General features: G+C 36.9%; 1 protein-coding gene across 2 annotated transcripts in view; it reads right to left on the bottom strand.

The window, feature by feature from the left end:
* The window catches only part of atxn7 (ataxin 7), a 142,974-nt gene that overhangs the window by 22,085 nt on the left and 101,309 nt on the right, over positions 1 to 19,580 (bottom strand). For both annotated transcript variants that reach the window (XM_072582469.1, XM_072582470.1), the window contains exon 4: positions 3,520 to 3,760. In XM_072582469.1, the coding sequence (XP_072438570.1) occupies positions 3,520 to 3,760 (241 nt within the window). The remainder of the gene's footprint in view (positions 1 to 3,519; positions 3,761 to 19,580) is intronic.

Below are 19,580 nucleotides of genomic sequence, written 5' to 3'. Positions count from 1 at the left end.
AACTGTTTGCAAACAAGAGAATACAGCAGGCAGCCACTTCCAGGGTTGCTACACTGCGAACCTATATATTGTTCATCTGATTTATTTACCTCCATTCTAATGGAAGCATCTACGTTGCAATGACTACTAAGTTACAGATATTATGAAAAAGAATTGGGAAAATTGGGAAATAAAACCTAGAACTAATATGTAACTGTTCTCAAGTATTATATTTTGCTGGTTTTGAATAAATAATATTTACACTAACTGTTGAAATCTAAATAGCTATTGGGAATCCCCGTAAAATACTGTGCCTACGTAAACAATTTTAAAAGCCAACAAGTGCTGAGCACCAACAGTAAACCTGTAAGAAACATTAGCAAGATCAATTAGATACTCCATCCAATCAAGAGCTGTCATCTAAATGAAGGCCATTTGTAGGAATGCTCCAGAAGTGCTCAAAATACAACAGGAATGACCAGAGTGAAGCTGCCAGCATAAGCAGAATTGACAGAACCTGTGAAGAGCTGCTTTTCCAATCACTAACAAACCCATCAGTAGTAAGCAAAGGACAGCAACTGTATGATTGAAGGAATGTGTAATGGGAAGGTAAGGGTGCATCAGCCTGAGGGCTGGAGTGATGGCAAGAGAAACAGAGAACACACCAGTGCAAACTGGAGAGACTGACAGCACTGTCTGCTTGAAGTGGGCAGAGGAGTGAAGAGATAGCGAGGGAATAGCTGCCTAACAGAAATTAAGTTGACAGGGTGAACACACTGAACATGCTTTGCTGTTTCACTTTCACAACCTAACTTGTTCACAGAAGGATCTTTTGAGACAGTATATTTTGAGACAGACAATAACTACTTCACACGCTCAAGAGGAGCTTTCTTCATGTGTAACAATGACAGAATAATGAACTTATCTAGCACTGAAACCATTTGGAGTGTTAATCTAAATTCATTCTAAAATAACTATGTTCAAAAAGAAAATGATTTCAAACTACTGCTTTCCAAGTGGAAGAACTGACTAATGTACTGGTGAAACTACTCATTTTCTATGGCTTTCATGCAAATTCCATCTTTTAAACATATAATAATCCAAGCCAATATCTAGATCTAAATAATCCCAGTGATATCCTCCTCCGTTCTTGCTTGTAACGAGCATCAATTTGAAAGGTCAGATGAAATTCTTTGGAACTTTAGTCATTATTGCATTTCCTTCATTGCAACAAAGTAACTCATCAATTCATTTATGGGAGTTTAGGAATAAGCAGCATAATTTAAAAATTGGAAGAAGTTCAGATCTCTGAAATAGTTGATGCTAGAATAATAGTTACATTTAAAATAGATTGAGATCAGAGTTGCAGAAAAGATTTTATAACAACTTGGTTATAATCTTTTGGCTTGATGAAATGAAAAAGCATAATCTTTTAAACTCACCAGTTCACAGAAAGCATGCTTACGGTGATGGCTTTCTGTATGCACAAGTATCAACAATTTAAAAAATATATACCTGCCATCTTATAGTGACTGATTGTGAGTGTCTTGAAAATGAATGCTCTCCTTGCATTCTATGGTTTTAAGTTTAATGGAAGATTGATGATTTAGGACATTGATGAATTCCTCAATTCTGTTTGACTGCCCAAATACCCCATGACTCAACAGAAATACAGATGGTATGATTACTACTTGACTGTATCACTTAACAAAAAATATTAGTGAGAATGAAAAAGGAACACAAAAATCAAAAATTAGCCTTGAGAAAATCTCAAGAGCTTTTGAAAAAAGGTTTTTCACCAATGCTCTAACATTGTGTCACAGTCAAACAGAAGGCTGTGAACTTGATGGTTTTAAATTTCTAATGAATCTTGTCGAATGAAGGTCATAGTTCTCTTGAAATAGTGAAATGATAAGCATCCCAGCAACTAACTTGGAGGCTCAAGCTGTGGGGTATGGGAAGCATTGCTTGAGGTCTGGCTCAAATCTCCAGTCCATCTCCTTATGAAAATGCAATGAGAGTTTGAGAGATGTCACTTAACCAGTGACAAGGAAATTCTTACTAAGCATACTAATTAGCGAGTGATTGCTGATGTATAGAGGAAACAAGAAAAAGAAATACTGATGAGCACATGCTGAGATTGCTGGAAGGAAGAAACATTTTTTTCCCCATTCTGTTTTTCCCCTTGGTGGTCTGACAGGAGATCTAAAAAGAGATTTTCAAAATCACGAGTGGGATGGATGGAGTAGATAAACTGTTACCGCTCATAAAAGAATGAGAGGGCATAGACTTAAAGTGACGTGCAAATGAAACAAGGGAAGTGAAGGATAATGAAACTTTCATACAGTGAGTGGTTCAGAGATGGAATACACTTGGAAACACGGTGGAAGCAGGTTCAATTGAGGCGGTCAAGAGCATTAAATGATTATTTGAATTAAAATAATGTGCAAGGTTAGAGGAAAAGCAGAAAATTGGCACTAGGTAATGATGCTCATTTGAAGAACTAGTGCAGGGATAATAGGCCAAATAGTCTCATCCTCCTTCATAAAGGTTCTGTAATTACCTTACTCCTTTTACATCACCTTTGCAAACTAATTTGTTCCACCTGACTTACTCTAGGTCATAGCAAACTGAACAGAGACTTTTCTGCCTCAAAATGATTGAGATGAAACTTCAGAGCCTGAAAACAAATGCTGAATATCCCCTTGTTAGTCCTGGAAAGTGTAATAATAATGCTGAATCCTAGCTCAGGTAAATACTCCATTTGAGACAAGAAAGTAATGAAGAGTTTTAAAAGAATATGTCGCATTCCTTATTAATTTATTTAATCTCTAACAAAACAATTATAGAACATGGAATGGAATACTTCAAAAAAGATTCCAAAATGTGTACACGACCAAATTCAACAGATTGATCAGCAGAATAAATTTGTTTCAGACAGGAAATGCTGCAAATACCCAACAGGTCAGTCAGCACTGGTCAATAGAAAAATCATAGTATTTGTGGTGCAATCTTTCAAATTTATAGCATTATTTGCGTTAATATTCTAAAATTTCCTCCATCCAAGGTATCAAAAGAACGATTTCGAAAATGAAGGCAAAAATTGTTTGGTACAGGATTAAGTTTGAAGAGCTTAATTGCGAAAAGCCACAAATGCATAAGCTAAAGATATTTAAAAGATTTCAGCAGACATTAAAATTGTAATGCGACTGTTAAGAATTTTTAAAAATTAGGTATTTTAGGTATCTGAGCAAAGTGACGCTAATAATTATTCAAATGAAAATTTCCTTTGTCTATCACTAATCAAAGAATCAAAGCTACTAAATAATATGGAAAGAGTCACATAGTGATCTTATTGGACATGCGTTAGTTCAAGGGTGATGTGGAAACATTCATCCAATGGCAAATCTTAGCTCACGGATTATTTAATTAGAAGCTAGAGTTAAATTATCTGAAACTTATGGTAGAAGTATCGTAGTAAAACAATGCAATGTTTTGTTTAACCAAAGTGAAAAAATTAAAATCGAAACATGCACTAACTTTTTATCATGGTGCATCTTGCCATGGTGAACCAGGTAAAGTGGTCTGCTCACACCACTGATGTGAAGTTTCTCTTTGGGGGATTTCTGTATCTTAGCGCCAAATGAAGCACAGTTTCCACCAGAAGAGCGACTGTTCCCACAATCACTACCGCTTCTGTTTTTTGAGAACGTGGAAGAATAAGAGTATATCGAGGTTGGAGGAGTCACAGGTGGTTTGCTTGAAGTACCGTGTCTTCTTTCTGTGTACAGAGAACAAAGCAAATCAACTTTTAGCCAAAAACTAGAATTGCCTAAGTTTTAGTTATGAAATATTAATCCCAAACTAAGTCTTCTCTCTTGGGCAGTTTCAACACCTGAATAAAGATGCAAGATCTTTAATGCTCTGAATAATGCAATGGAGCAAAACCCAATTAGCCCTTTGTAGCAAGTTGTACTGATTCAAGCTAATTACTACTAATGTATCGGCTTAGGAATGTTTATTTTTGAATATAATGCATCCTCTTCAATTAAGATTTGTTGCTTTCTGCTTGTCCAATTTCAAAATGTAATTAAAACAACGGTGATACAATTTCTCTAACTAGCAGTGACTCCAACAGTAGAAATTGTTGGAAAAGCTCAGTGGGTCTGGCAACATCTGTGGAGAGAAATCAGAGTTAATGTTTCAGGTGGAGTGACCCAAAATCTTAACTCTTGATTGCTCTCCATAGATGCTTGAGCTTTTCCAGCAATTTTTGTTTTTGTTTCTGATTTACATCTTCAGTTTTTACTTAATGATTCAACACTTACTGACAGATCTCTTGAATACTGACTCAATCGGTTTTGAAATAGACCAGACTCTTGCAAGGAAACCAATTTGCATCAGTAATTTCTAAGTTACTTCAACTTTATCAAAAATTAATACAAACTTTTGTCGCTACCTCATAAAAAAAGGTAACTTGTATTGGACACTCCAAAAGGTCGCAAGTGCCAGTTTCAGGCAAGGAAGGCAAGCTTTAAAAACTTGTGTGAATCTTCGTTGACAATTTAAGAAAAGGTTTAGCAGCTAGAAAATTCTGAAATACAAGTTAATAATCACATACATTTAAGCTTACTTCCTACTCTGGTGCTGTGTATCTGTACCACAAAAGAGAGTCTTTTCCATTTCATTGGAATATATGTGGTATTGGGAAAATACTAGTTTTCTTGAAATAATTTGTAATGACATAAAATACTTCAATATAAGACCAACAGGTTTATGCTAAAAGCAGGTATAGATCAAAGGCTAAAGCAGCTTAACTATAAATTTGCCTGAGCAAAGATGATTGCTCAAGATTATTTTTAGGGCTAATGACAATTCTTGAGCAAATAACTGAATGTCGGTAGCTGTCCTCACATAAGATTAATGTCAGGTCTTGCCAGGTAGAACATATCCAATTTTGTGTGTGCAAGAAAAATGTCATTATTTCAACATTCGTTACCATGAAAACATCATTATTCAGTTACTGTTTAAATCACCCCTTGCTCGGGACCACTATGATAGTATGGCAAAATTCAGGAACGCTTTAGAATCATCAGCACATAACAAAAGATTGCCTAAAAACTTGTAAGTGCATTATAGCTACATGTTAGAACTACAGATGCTTAAATTTATAGCACTAGAAGTTGAAAAGTTTGCATTTACATCCCACATTATCTCACAGCATTTATTATTGCAATGAAAGCAATTACTTTGATAATACATTAAAAATTGTGAAGTGGACATTTCCTTTTGATGGTGCAGCCTTCAAGAAGTGATCAAATATTTAGGGAAACAACTCATTTCCTTCCTCTATTTTAGACTGATAAATTTACATTTAAAACCTAATTACTCTATGGCAGAATTGCCTCCAACTTGCTCCATCTAGCCAGCTTTCTCAATTTTTGATACTGATCTCAGTTTCAGAATGGAGATGAGAATGGAGAGTCATAATACAATTGTAGGATTTCATATTTGCAAGTAAAATGGTAACACAGACACAAGCAGGGGGGAAAATGGCATATATTGTATATCTTATTCTAGTATTATTCTAGTAGTGAAACATCTCTGAAGATCAAGAAACTTTTTTACTGTTTTTTTTCTACCATCTCCTCTTAAAGCATCTCAAATCTTAAATGTCAGAAAACAAAGAACTGCAGATGTTGGAAATCTGAAACAAATACAAATTGCTGGAGAAACTCAGCAGATCTGGCAGCATCTGTAGAGAGAAAGCAGAGTTAATGTTTAAAGTCCAGTGACCCTCTTTGGTTTCAGTTTAGGTCAGTATGCGGCTATTATTCACCTTTTGATAAACATAAGCAGACAACTGAACTACATGAAACATCACAGCCAAGATCACTTTTCACCTCAGCCAACTTTCAAAAAGGAGGCCTAATAGATACAATTTTCTGCCACCCAACACAAGCAACCAGATTTTATTAAGGTCAAATCTATTAACCTACTGATTCTGCAGGAATTGACTATCAACCTTCCATCCTGAACCCTCAAAAAGAGAGTTTCCTCACCTAACTGGCTTACATATGCAAGAATCTTGATTATAACATTTAGTACATTTTGTTGTAAATACTGTTGCTGAAACTTTTAACATTTAACTAAGGTGTACAATTTTTTCTGGCACTGCTAATACGCCAAGGATCAGAATTATCATTTCACAGAATCAAAAATATCACAATTCAAATACATTGGAATCGCTGCCTAATTATGAAAATGTAAAAGAAAAATGTATTGCTATATTCTATGATTTCTTGTAATTACTGTCTACAATAGTCATTAGTTCTATTCCCCACATTCACTTTTGAGATTTAATGGCATTATCATAGCTGAATCCCACTACCAACATCTTTGGGGTCACCACTGACCACAAACTGAACCAACCACATAAATACCGTGGCTAAAAAATATCAGAGGCTAGGAATTCTGTCATGAGTAACTTGGTTCATATCTCCCCACAGACCTGTTTAACACTTACAAGGCACAAGGCTGGATTGTGCTGGAATGCTTTCCACTTGCCTAGATTGGCATAGCTGCAACAACACCCATGAAGCTTCTCAGCAACCAGCAAAGCAGACCATTTGGGTGATACACCGGCCACCACTTTCACCACCGTTTACTCTCTTCACCAACAATGCATTGTAGCAGCAGTGTATACCTTCTACAAGATGTACTGCAGCAACTCCATTTTCCAAAGCAGTGACCTCTACCACTGACAGCAAGGGCAGCTGATGCATGGGAACATCAATAAGTGCAAGTTCTCTTCCATGCCTCACACCATCCTGACTTGGAACTATAATCATCATTTCTTCGTTGTCAAAATGCCAGGAACTCAACAGCACAGTGGTTGCACCAATAGTCCCAAAGACTAGATTTTCAAAGGATGCTCACCAGTACCTCCTGAAGTCCATTTAGAAATGGGCAATAAATGCTGACCAAGCGGCGAGTTCATATATGAGGCGAAAGACTTCTTTTAGGTTACACGCAATTATAAGTAGTTCAATCCTCCTCTACTCCAAAGAAACAAAACTCAACCTATTCAATTTTTTTCCTTTTGGCTAGGTTTTTTCAGTCCTGACAAGATCCTTATAAATTTCCATCCCGATTAGTACAATCACGTCCTTTCTACAGTTTGGTGATGAAAGTCGTAACAGTCTACAGTAATCTAGCTTTAACTTAAGTGTTTTATATAGTTCCAGAATAGCCTCTAAAATAAAATGAAGAAGAATTGCAGTTACTGGGAATCTGAAACAAAAGAAATTCTTGGAGAAACTCAGCAGGTCTGGCAGCATCTGTGGAGAGAAAGCAAAGTTAACGTTTTGAACATAGTGACCAGTCAGTCCAATTCTGAAGGGTGACTGGACTTAAAACATTAACTCTGCTTCTCTTCACAGACCTGTCGAGTTTCTTCAGTAAGTTGTTTAAGAATAACCTTCCTGCCTTTAATGTACATATCTCAACTAATAAAGGTAAGTATTCACAATAGTTTTGATGCAACCTTATTTATCAGCTGTTTACTTTCCCAGCTTACTTTTGGCAGCAAATGTTCATACTTTATGCTTTGTCCCCTCACTCAACGTCAGTGACACAAATTGGAAATAAACAGACTCAAGCACTGATCCATGTTTTGCCCTATACATTACAGCCTTGTCAATGGCCTGGCAATTTCAAGAGTTCCCCAAATAAATATTCAGAGAAAGGGTCATTGTTGACCAGTGAATATGTTAATAATTCAGATCAGCTTCATCAACACAACTGTTTTAACATTGTGGCATCAGGTCAACATCTTGCCATCTACATAAAGAATGCAATGGGCGAGCACTCAACATGAAAAACTGAGCCCTTATCAAGACCAAGCAGTCTGGTTGATTCATGCTCATGCCTTTGAATTAAACAATCAGACTTTCCACGATTAATGCATTACAATGGAAATTAATCAAAGTTAATTTTTGTAGCACCTCCCAGCAAATGAAACTCTTCCATTATGAAATTATTTGCTCAATACCCTCCATGACAAACTATCCTAACTTGAATATTTACAGCTGTTCCTTCACTGAAGATTAGAAATGATTAGCCTAACATTTATAACCATAATTGTCAAAGTGATGTCACTTGTGAGCGTGAACCATGATGCTCACACCAGGCTGTACTCTGACATTTCATTACCAAAGAAATGGAGAATGAAATTTCCTTTCTAAAGGCCCAATGGCATCTGGCTGAGGTATGCCAGTGCAAGTGCTATGAAGAGTTCACTAAGCCACATGAATGGCCACTTTGCCACATTTTTGCTTTTATACAGCAATAGCTCCACATTATCGAAGCAAGGCATTTTCACTATGAACTTCTGAGGACAATTTACCTAATATTCACAACAATATACAATAAAAAAAACTGAGTAGAGCTGCAACATGGGTGTGAAAAGCCTCTGTTTATTTTCATGTTGCTAAATGAACAATTTGAAATGAAACTCGCTTTTGTGGGGGAAGAGATAAAAGGCAGTATTGAATGATCTAAGTAATTACCTGAAAGATTTTTTTTCAAAAATAAGTGACTGATTTCACAAATGTTATAGTCAGCTATCCTTCAATTCCAGGATGCTGCTTACTCAGGGTGGCAAATTGCTACATGCAACTGAACAGACAAATTCAAGTATGGGCCTTTGGGCCCAAGAGGCAAGATAAACCACAAAATAGAGAGAATGCTGTGCAGGCCTCAATAAAGAAAATCCATGAACATCAAGTGGTGTACCAACAAATGGCTTCTGATTCAAGCAGCTGCTGCTGTGCATATATCTTGGAGGTCTGTGCAGAAGCAACAAAAAAAAATTACAGGAAAGTTTTGACCACGAGTACACTATTCAGTCTCATCAAGATGTAATGACTCAAGGCACAATACACAGTCACCAAAGTCAATGCTGTCAAGCTTCAGGAGGGGGTGTTTCAGAGCTTCTTTGTTTGTCTTCTCCAAGAACACCGGCCATTTGAGTTGAGAAAACACGACCAAGTGGTGAAGACATTTCGGGTGTAGGTTTGCTCGCTGAGCTGTAGGTTTGATATCCAGACATTTCATCACCTGGCTAGGTAACATCATCAGTGGTGACCTCCAAGTAAAGCGAAGCTGTTGTCTCCTGCTTTCTATTTATAGCTTCCTCCTGGATGGGGTTCCTGGTGGTGTCATTTCCGGTTCGTTTTCTGAGGGGTTGATAGATGGCATCTAGATCTATGTGTTTGTTTATGGCATTGTGGTTGGAGTGCCAGGCCTCTAGGAATTCTCTGGCATATCTTTGCTTAGCCTGTCCCAGGATCGATGTGTTGTCCCAGTTGAAATGGTGGCTTTTTTTCATCAGTGTGTAGAACTACCAGGGAGAGAGGGTCGTGTCTTTTTGTGACTAGCTGGTGCTCGTGTATCCTGGTGGCTAACTTTCTTCCTGTTTGTCCTACGTAGGGTTTGTGGCAATCCTTGCATGAAATTTTGTAGATGACGTTGGTTTTGTCCATGGGTTTAAATGGGTCTTTTAAGTTTGTTAGTTTTTGTTTGAAAGCTACTAGGATTCCAAGGGGTCTTAGTAATCTGGCTGTCATTTCTGAAACTTCTCCGATATATGGTAAGGTGGTTAGGGTTTCTGGCGGTGTTTGGTCTGCTTGTCGTGGTTTGTTCTTGAGAAGTCCGCGCAACGTACTTTTTGAGTATCCGTTCTTCTTGAGTATGTTGTATAGGTGGTTCTCCTCTGTTTTCTGAAGTTCATCTGTGCTGTAGTGTGTGGTGGCTCGTTGGAATAGTGTTCTGATACAGCTTTGTTTGTGTGTGTTGAGATGGTTGCTAGTGTAGTTAAGTATTTGGTCAGTGTTTGTCGGTTTTCTGTTGTCCTTTCAACTGTGACGTCCAGGAATGCGAGTCAACCTGGACTACAAACCTTCACAAATGGTGAAGACATTGATGAACTAGGTTCAAGTTGTTTTTGCAGTTTTGTTGGAATTCTTGTGGAGGTGGAAGATACTGATATTTGTCTGAATGTGTTTGATGGTCCTCCCAATGAATCTGGAGAATGAGGCAGAAGTGTTGATGATGGAATTTCTATGGCTCTTCTGTATCACGGGCAGTCCATGTTTCACTGTTGTACAGTAACTGTGGTGACATCTGCTCTGCACACCGAGACCTCTGCATTCCCTGCTAGTGAGAGGAGTTTCAATCAATTTGTTCACAGATCTAAATCCTAACTGCCTTTAACTGTTTCTTCTCTTTGGCCAATATCTGTGTAAAATAATATGCTTTTAAAGTAGTTAAATCAGAGCAGGTTATTAACCGGAACTTACATCACTGTATGGACAAGTGGAATATAGACCAAACATAAAAATTTGTATTTCTTAGGTCTTCCAGTTTATAATTCATAGAATCAACCCAACTTGGTTAATTAAAACAACTTGATTTGTCCTTAAAATACAAAACAAAGTTGAGAAGTTATTAAATTGCCAGAATCCTAATTACAGCAGCTTCTCCTTGAAATAAAGGTCTAAGATATTTAATTGGCCAGTTGAAGTTAATGCAAATATATAATTAATGCCATATGGACAAGTAGATACCAGCTGTAAATCACTGGCACTTAAAAAATGTTTGGACTCCAATTTATAATCCCCAGGTAAAGCCTAGAAAGAAGTTAACAAATTAGGGAGCATTAAGTAGCCACGTACATCTTCTCAACATTTCCAGGGTAACTTTGCAATTTTATTATGTTTCCTTGTTAACTATTTAACTTACAACAAATGTGAATCTGAAAATATAATGTACAAAGAAGCAGTCATGAAAAAATATTTTAAAACAATTAAAACTAAATGCATCATTTTGATTTTTTTTATTGTGTGAAAATATTAGTCTATGCACAATCAAATCATAGCCACGGGAAATGAAACAGACCAAGAACAACAGAATTACAACAAAGACTGAAGCTTCAAATTACAAGTGAATGCACAAAAAAAAAGAGAGATTTCAAAAATTTATGAATAGCTTTATTTAGATTAACAATTGAAGTTAAAGAACAGGTTAATATATTTAGATATCTGGCTAGACTTCAGCAGTTAATTATTAATATTTATTAAATTGATCTAGCTATGTCAATAAGTAGCCACCTTTTCACAAAAAAAGGAAGCCAATCCTTTTAAGTGTTGATTAATTTTCTTAAATAAATTGTAAAAAAGGCACTTTTGTACTCCCAGACCTGACCAGTTACATTTCTTAGTATAATTTTATCTTAAAATCCCCACTACTGCTCAGTACTTCACCTTATTCTTTCATTCATTCTACCGTATTTTACTTCAAGAATTGTAAATACTCCATCTAAATTGCTTTAAAAGCATCCTGCATTGAGCAACATTGTACTGTTTAGCTGTTGTGTTACTTCAGTTCCATATTCCATGTTCCTTCAAATGTTCAGAAGAGATTTTCAGTTACTGAAACATGAATAAATAATGACAATCCAACCACAAAAATGTGAAACTTGGAAGATTTACAAGAGAAATTTTACCTTTTTTCCAAAGCATTAAAACCAAGAAGAATTTGAGACTGATTAGTGACCCTGCGATTAAAACTGTACTTTATCGCAGAGGAGACAAGGACATCTAGTTCTAAGCAGAGTACATTAAAATTGCGTCAGGTTCACTTAAAGATTGTCTGGAGTTAAAATTCTAGATGCTAAACATCTAGTTCCCCGAATGTACTTTCATTCCATTTAATTTTCAACATCTTCAGAATACCATTTTAATACTATATGGCCAGCATTCACTTGATGCCTTATCATCTTCCACTTGCATTTCAATCTGTTCATTTAATGCCTCTTGATCTTTTATTCCCATATCCAATAGTTTTAATCACTTCTTTCTCAATCCACATTTTTATTCTAATATTTACCTGAAATGGCTTTGTTTCAATTTTTCTAACCTTCATTTGCTTTAAAAGTACTTCCAATACAAAAGATAAAGGGCAATAAAAATTGACACACTGCTCTTCCATTTGTCCAAGTTTCTGAAAATACGAAAAACTAAAAATATACCAGAGTTAAAAATTAAATTGGAAATCCTCAAAATGTTAACTTTCTAACATCTACACCAACAAAATATTTGGGAAAAACAAAAAAGTGGGTGTTATGCAGGTTGTACAATTAGAGCACAATTTTAAACAAAAGCTTTTAATGAAATTGCACTTTTGAGAAGATTCACCCGTGGGATGTGAGCATCACTGGCTGGCCAGTATTTCTTGCCTGCCCCTAGGTGCCCTTCAGAAGATGGTGGTGAGTTGCCTTTTTGAACCACTGCTGGAGGTACATACAAAAATGCTACTTGGGAGGGAAATCCAGGATTTTGACCCAGTGACAGTGAAGGAATGGTGATATATTTCCAAGTCAGGATGGTGAGTGGCTTGGAGGGGAAACTTGCATGTGGTAGCGTTGCTATGTGACAACTGCCCTTGTCCTTTCCAGGTGGAAGTGGAAGTGGTCATTGATTTGGGAGATGCTGTCCACGGATCTTTGATGAATTTCGGCAATGTGTTGGACAGTACACATTGCTGCTACCAAACGTGATTGATGGAGGGAATGGATGCAATGCCAATCTGGAAGGCTGCTTTGTCCTGGATGGGGGTCAAGCTTCTTGTGTGATTGTTGGAGCTGCACCCATCCAGACAAATGGGGAGTACACCATCACACTCCTAATTTGTGCCATGTAGATGGTGGACAGGCTTTGGGGAGTCAGGTGGTGAGTTACTTGCTTCAATACTCCTAGCCTCTGACTTGTGCTTGCAGCCATTATATTTATATAAACCGAGTAACTGGATACTGACAAGTTCAGTTTAGTTTCTGGTCAACTGTAACCCCCAAGATGCAAATTGAACGGATTCAGCGATGGTAATGCTGTTGAATGTCAAGTGGTTTGATTATGTCTTCTTGGAGATGATCATTGCCTTGCATTTGTTGGACAAAACAATACTTGCCAATTGTCCAGGTTGGGCGAACACTACTCATGTCCTATTGCATTTGAACACAGACTGCTTCATTACTGGAGGAGTTATGAAATGGTGCAGTCATCAGTAAACATCTCCACCTTATGATTTTTTTGGTGGGGTGGGGGTGGGCATTGATTAAGATGTTCGAGCCTAGAAGGTTATACTAACTTTATAAAAGTACAATGTCAACAAAAGCATAATTTAAAACTGAAGCAATTCCTAGGTGACACAAACACCCAAAGGGTGATCTATCCCCATGCTCAAGGGAATAGGTCAACCAACTACACCATACCCACTAATAAGTATGCAATGCTTCCTTGTGAATTATCTAATTGCATCAATAGATACAAAGAGAGGAGTCTGATTACAGACACCACAGTAGTACCCTGAAAGCCCATTAAATGAAATTCAATTCATACATTGTGTATGCATTTTTTTTCAACTTTAGGTTACCAATTTCATGTGGTAATATTTGTTACATTTCAGAAAGCTGAAAACCAAGGTTAACACATCAATAGCCAGAAGTCATTCAACTTGATGGGTACCCACACATGTGGGTTTAGATTAAGGAAAACTACTAGGCCATGAGGACAGTACATTTACAGGGAACTTTCGTTCACCTCCTCAAAATTTAAATTTGTTCTAACTTCAAATGCAGCAAACAATTCTGACACACAGTCTTGCAAAAGCAATAAGTCTTGTACAAGAAAAGCTCCTTCCACAACAACAGGAACTTAGCAAGTAACATTTATGTGCTACTAAATAACAATACATGCTCAAAAATTCAAATTTTAAAATGGATAAAATGAGTCAGCACAGTTGACAGTTTATAAACATAAAAATCACTATGAAAGCTGATGGAATAAAATTAGTAAGTTACAATGAAATGGTGTCAACCACAATTGCAGCCTCACTTTGCATACTCTTTCTTTACCATGAAAGATGCCTCATTTGGAGATACATCTGATCTTCAAAGTTCCTATGATTGCATAGAAGTTTATAGAATTAGAGCTTTGGTCATAAAAGCACTGGCAATTTACCAAAATGAAAAGAATTGAGCAAAACATTTCCAAAAGCCAGGAATAAAACAAGCAGCTCTCATCACAACTGAAAAGACTTGGCATGAGTATAATCAGTAAGCCACAATCTAGAAGATTTCTAATTATCTTTAAATAGTCATACCTGTTCAACTGAATGCCTTTTTCATGGCATCACACTCAATAAAAGCACTGCCACCATTTCTGAAAAGGTGCTGCTTTGAAATATCAAAAAACTTTCCTGAAGAAAATTGAGCACAAACAGTACCTTGGATTAAAAAAAAATGAGCAAATATAAAATGTCACAGCTGTAACGTTAAACTAATTCCAGATTTCACAATAGTGCCTGATGTGGAAACATACTTCCTCACTGTGGAACACTGCCAAAGCAGGGATGAGGATTCTCAGAAAGTTGCTGCTTCTTTAGATATTTACTACTTTGGATTTTCTGGCCAGTGAATTATTTTAAATATTTTTTTGTTGGAGGGGAGAAATGGAGGAAGGAGGCGGCAAGGGGTCAAGGTTGCAAATATATTTTTGAAAAACTTTCATTAGTACATGCAAAAGAGAAAACATCAGCAAACTGGTATTGTTCTTTGGTTACTGGCAGTTAGTCTGATAACTACTTTGCTGCAAATGGTTGGAGGGGGTGGGACAGTGGTGGCCGGGTGAAGAGAGGAGAGTTTACTGGTTCTGCACACCATTTGTTTCTCCCAACTCACTGTATTTTCCCCCCCCAAGATCATTCCAGAATTCCACCAAATTTTAAGAAATATCTTTCTTACTAATCAAAGTATACATTTTGTTTTTTTTTTCATGTGTTCAACAGAGTTTTGTTTAAAATGGTTTGCATTTTTATTTCATAATACATACACAGGGGAAAGAAGGAGGCAATTGTGGCTCCCAATACATCAAGGGGTCCTTAACCCAACTGGAGTTGAAACTCGATGTATACAAACTAAACCCTCCAACAGAGCTTTTAAATTCAACAAGATGTAAGTAGTTTTGAAACAGCATCATGCTAAATGTACATTAGTCATCAGGTACCAGCCTTCTTTCATTTATCAGAAGGAAACAGGAAATACCGGTATCCAATGTTTTTGAGTTGTGCAGTGCAATGGAATAGCACCACGATAGATCTTGGGACTCAGAGGAAAACACAAAACATCAACTGAACAGGTAAAGGTAGTTTAGTGATATTTGACCATAGTGACAGAAAGACAAATAAGGTGAGCTAAATTAAGGCAAGAGGGAAAATATTTGAAAAAGGACCTGAGGCGTAACTTTTTCATGCAGAGGGTAGTGCATGTATGAAATGAGGTGCCAGAGAAGTGGTGGAGGCGGGTACAATTACAACATTTAAAAAGCATCATGATGCGGATATGAATAGAAACAGTTTAACAGGGATATGGACCAAATGCTGGTAAACAGAATTAGGTCAGATTGAGATGTCTAATCAACATGGATAAGCTTGTTTCCATGCTGTATGACTATGCTCAAACCGCACAACAATAAGCCTCCACTACTTTTGGACCATCCATGTCAAAAACAATAGCACTTCTGACATCTGGAGGTCAAACATTCACGATAACAAATAATTCAGGAGCCAAAACGGAAAACATATAAACATCAGAGAATCCTCTTTTTCCTTTCTGAAAATGGGATGGCTAATAAATGCTAGCATAGCCAGTGAGGCCGATATCCTATGAATGAATTAATAAAAGGAAAGCTGAATTTCCTCCATTTGAAAGTATAAGACAAAAGCATTGAGTACAAATTTTTCAATCACTTGGATTGAGACTCACGCAGACATCATAATATTTACAAAATGAAGTGGAAAAACAGACCAATGATAGGAAAGGATACAGAACATCTACCTGAGTAAATCAACATCTAAAAGATTAGGGGTTACAAGAATAATGAAAAAGGGCAAAAGGAAGGCTCAGTTTCTGAATGAGCGTAGCATTCAAAACAAGGTGAATTGATAGCATAAATAGAAATAGTGAACTTTTTATTATCCAGCACCTATGGGACCATGAATATCCCAAGTGATCAAATGTTCTGGAAAATCATGAAGTCCACATAAACAAATGTAAAAACGCATACTAAGTATTAGAAACATAATACAGGGGATGTACACATCACTCTTATACTTTATTTACAGATTGACTGCCTTAAATAAAATGTACCAGCAGAGAGTCTTCTCACCCATTGTTTGCTGTAAATTGTTAATACAGCCATTACGGAAACATGGTTGCATTATGACAGATTGGGACCTGAATATTGAAAGGTATGACATTTAGGAAGGATAGAAAACTAGGAAAAGATGGAGGGGTGTCTCTGTTAATTAATGATGGCATAGCATATTAGAGAGGGATCACCCAAGTTTAGGAAATATGAACTTTTGAAGCCTGGGTACATTTCAAATTAAGAGAAATACCCTCACAATCCCTCAAGAATCCTCAGTACTCAGTAAGATCAATGTTGATTTGATTGCTCCACGTTCTCACCTAATGGAGAACCTGTCATCCCCTTGCTCATAAAGAAACTATCTACCACTGCCTTAAAAATATGCAAAAACTTTATTCCATATAAATTAGTGGAAGTGGAGTTTCAAATACCTCATTACCCTCAGAATATCCTTATCTGTCTTAAATTGGTAGACCTTTATTCTAGATTCTCGCATGAGGAAACATTCTTGTCAAGGTCTCTCATGACTTTTTTTAATGTTGACTTTGAGTCTTCTAAAGTGAATACAAGCCACCTGTTCAATCTTTGTCCAGAAGACAATCTGCCCATTTCCAGTATTAGTATAGCAAATTTTCTGTGAACTGCTTCCAGTCCTTCCTTCAACAATGAACACTAACTCAGACAATACTCCTGCATAGTATAAGCATAACTTCTCTATTTTTGCATTCTTTTCACCTCAATAAATTATTACCTCCTATTCACTTTCCTAATTACCTGTTGGAGCAGTAGTAATAAATCTGGAAGTTAGTGTGATACATAGACCCCCTAAACAGTAATCACATGGGAACAAGTACTCAGAAAAAGAGATAAGGGGGGCTTGTCAGAAAGGCAAGGCTATAATCGTGACATTTTTAAAATCTACATGTACACTGGAAAAATTAATGAGTAAAGGGAACCTAGATGAGGAATTCGTAAAATGCTTTCAGGATCATTTTGTAAAACAGCATTCTCCGGACAGCAGGTTGTACTGGACGTGATATGGATTAATGAATGACATCTGTAAAAAGGTGTCGAAACTGCAAACTTAATATGATGGAACTGCATACTCCTTTCCGGAGAGAGGAGAATACCTCAAGACTAGTATTTTACACTTTCATAGGAAGCAACAAATGCAGAGCTAAGGGCAACTGGCAAATTGTGAAGGGATTGGTCTGTAGAGATGTACTGACAGGTATTTAAGGGAATGTTTCAGAATATATAGAACAGATACATTCTAACGAGAAGAAAAGTTCTAAGAGATGACCTACCACCCATAGTTAATTATAAAAAGTAAAAATGGATAACAATGCAAAGATGGGCACCACATCAGAAAGCTAGACTATGTAAAAGCAGTGAAAAGTAACTAATAAAATTGAACAAGACAAACATTAGAGAATAAGACAAAGCTAGCTTAAAATATAAAAAAAACTTCATTATTTTTAAAGCACAAAAAAAAGTTAAAGTGAATATCAGTCCTACACAGAGACTGAGGAATTAATAATAGAAAATTGACAGATGACAACAGGTATGTTGCTTCAGTCTTAAATATTGAAAATAACAGGCAACATCCTGAAACAGCCATAAATCAGAAAATGCAAGGAAGAGAGACACTTAGTAAAAGGACAACCATCCAAGAAGAAATACGAAGGAAATCGTTGGGACTCAGGCTGACTAGTCCATAGGTCCTTCCTCCCTCCCTCCTAAAATAGTGGTGATCCTGTGGAATTCCCTACCACAGAAGGATGTGGAAACCAATTCACAGAACATGGGAAGAGAGAGGATCTAATGTTGAAATAGAGGTGAGCCATGATCACATTGAATAGCAGAGAAGGGCTGTGATAGGCTGAATGATCTAGGCCTGCTCCTACTTTCCACATTTCTATTGACAGGTAGTTCTTATGAGGTACGGTTAGAACGGTTAGGATTGCATCTTCAAAGAGCTTAAAAGTAAGAGGTAACTAAATTGAAGCAAGATCCTAAGGGACTTTGACTAGTTGGATGTGGAAAGAATATCTCCTCTTCGAGAAGAATCAAAAGTTAATGGTCACAGTTTACAAATGAAGGACAAAGCTAATTTAAGAAAGATGAAGTTTCTTCTTTTCTTCCTGCCCACCCACCTCCCCCCTCCCCCCTCCCAAAAAAAAAATGCAGGAGTTTCTCTTTTGGTGAAGAAGTGTCAAAGCAGAGTCTTTGAATATTTTTAAAGCAGTAGGTAAATTGTTGCTAAAGGGGTGAAAAGGTTCAGTGGTAGATAGGAATATGAAGTAACCAGGTCAGCAATGATTTTATTGAACTGTGGAATAGGTTTAAGGATTAGTGGCCTGTTAAGTTGTATATTCGTTCACACTAGGAAAGGTAACCTAACACACGCTATCTTTTGTCATACTTTAAAGCTAGCTTTCTGGGAAGGGGGAGAAAGCATGGAAAGAGTTAAATAGCTACTTCTACTGTATTAAACTCAACGCATTTAGACACTGGCCATAAACTGGCAAGGAGGGTCAATAACAGACCTCCTTAAAATGAGATACGCACAAGTACCTTGGCATAAGAAACACCACAAGAAGCACATGAGCAAGCATGAGAAATCTTGCACAAATGGGAGGTTCTGACCCACCAACATTAGAGACAAGCAACTCTTATAGCTTGTTTTCGACTTGCTGGAGGCAGTGAACTCCCAGCCATTCAAATGTTTAACAAACTAAACTCAACAGTACCAAAAGTTAAAATCATTACTAAAAATGAAGATCATTAGATATTCATATTCCCGATGATTATAAAATCCGGATTCCAAACTTTTGAATGTTAAGGAGAGTGCTGGCTTCAAAATGCAGATGTAAACACAAGTTGTACAACAAAATAGGTCTTAAAAGATATCCTGACAAACTAATTTACCTTAACAGTCGGTTCATCCTCTTTTAACCAGAGAGACACATGCTGCATTTAACTATTAGCATAGTAAAAACCTGGTTTTATAATTCTATCAACACCGCACACTGAATCTCCAGCACAAATATACACAAGATCCTACAACCACACGAAGTGGCTAGATAAGGTGATATTGTCTGAGAAATTAATATTGGGCAAGTTAACAGAACAGCTCCCTGTTCTTCTTTGCAACAACCTTAGGTGCAATACCTATCTGCAGCACTGGAAAAAGTAGATAAAAAGATTAACACATCTCAGACAATGCACAACATGAGTATTAGCACAATATGAACTCCAAAAAAGACTAGAATACATGAACTTTTCACTCAGAGGCAAGAGAACTATTAACAGACGATACTTGCTCAGTACAAT

This window comes from Chiloscyllium punctatum, chromosome 12 (genome assembly GCF_047496795.1).
Source record: "Chiloscyllium punctatum isolate Juve2018m chromosome 12, sChiPun1.3, whole genome shotgun sequence".
Classification (NCBI taxonomy): Eukaryota; Metazoa; Chordata; class Chondrichthyes; order Orectolobiformes; family Hemiscylliidae; genus Chiloscyllium; species Chiloscyllium punctatum.
This window is presented reverse-complemented; position numbering and strand designations above follow the sequence as displayed.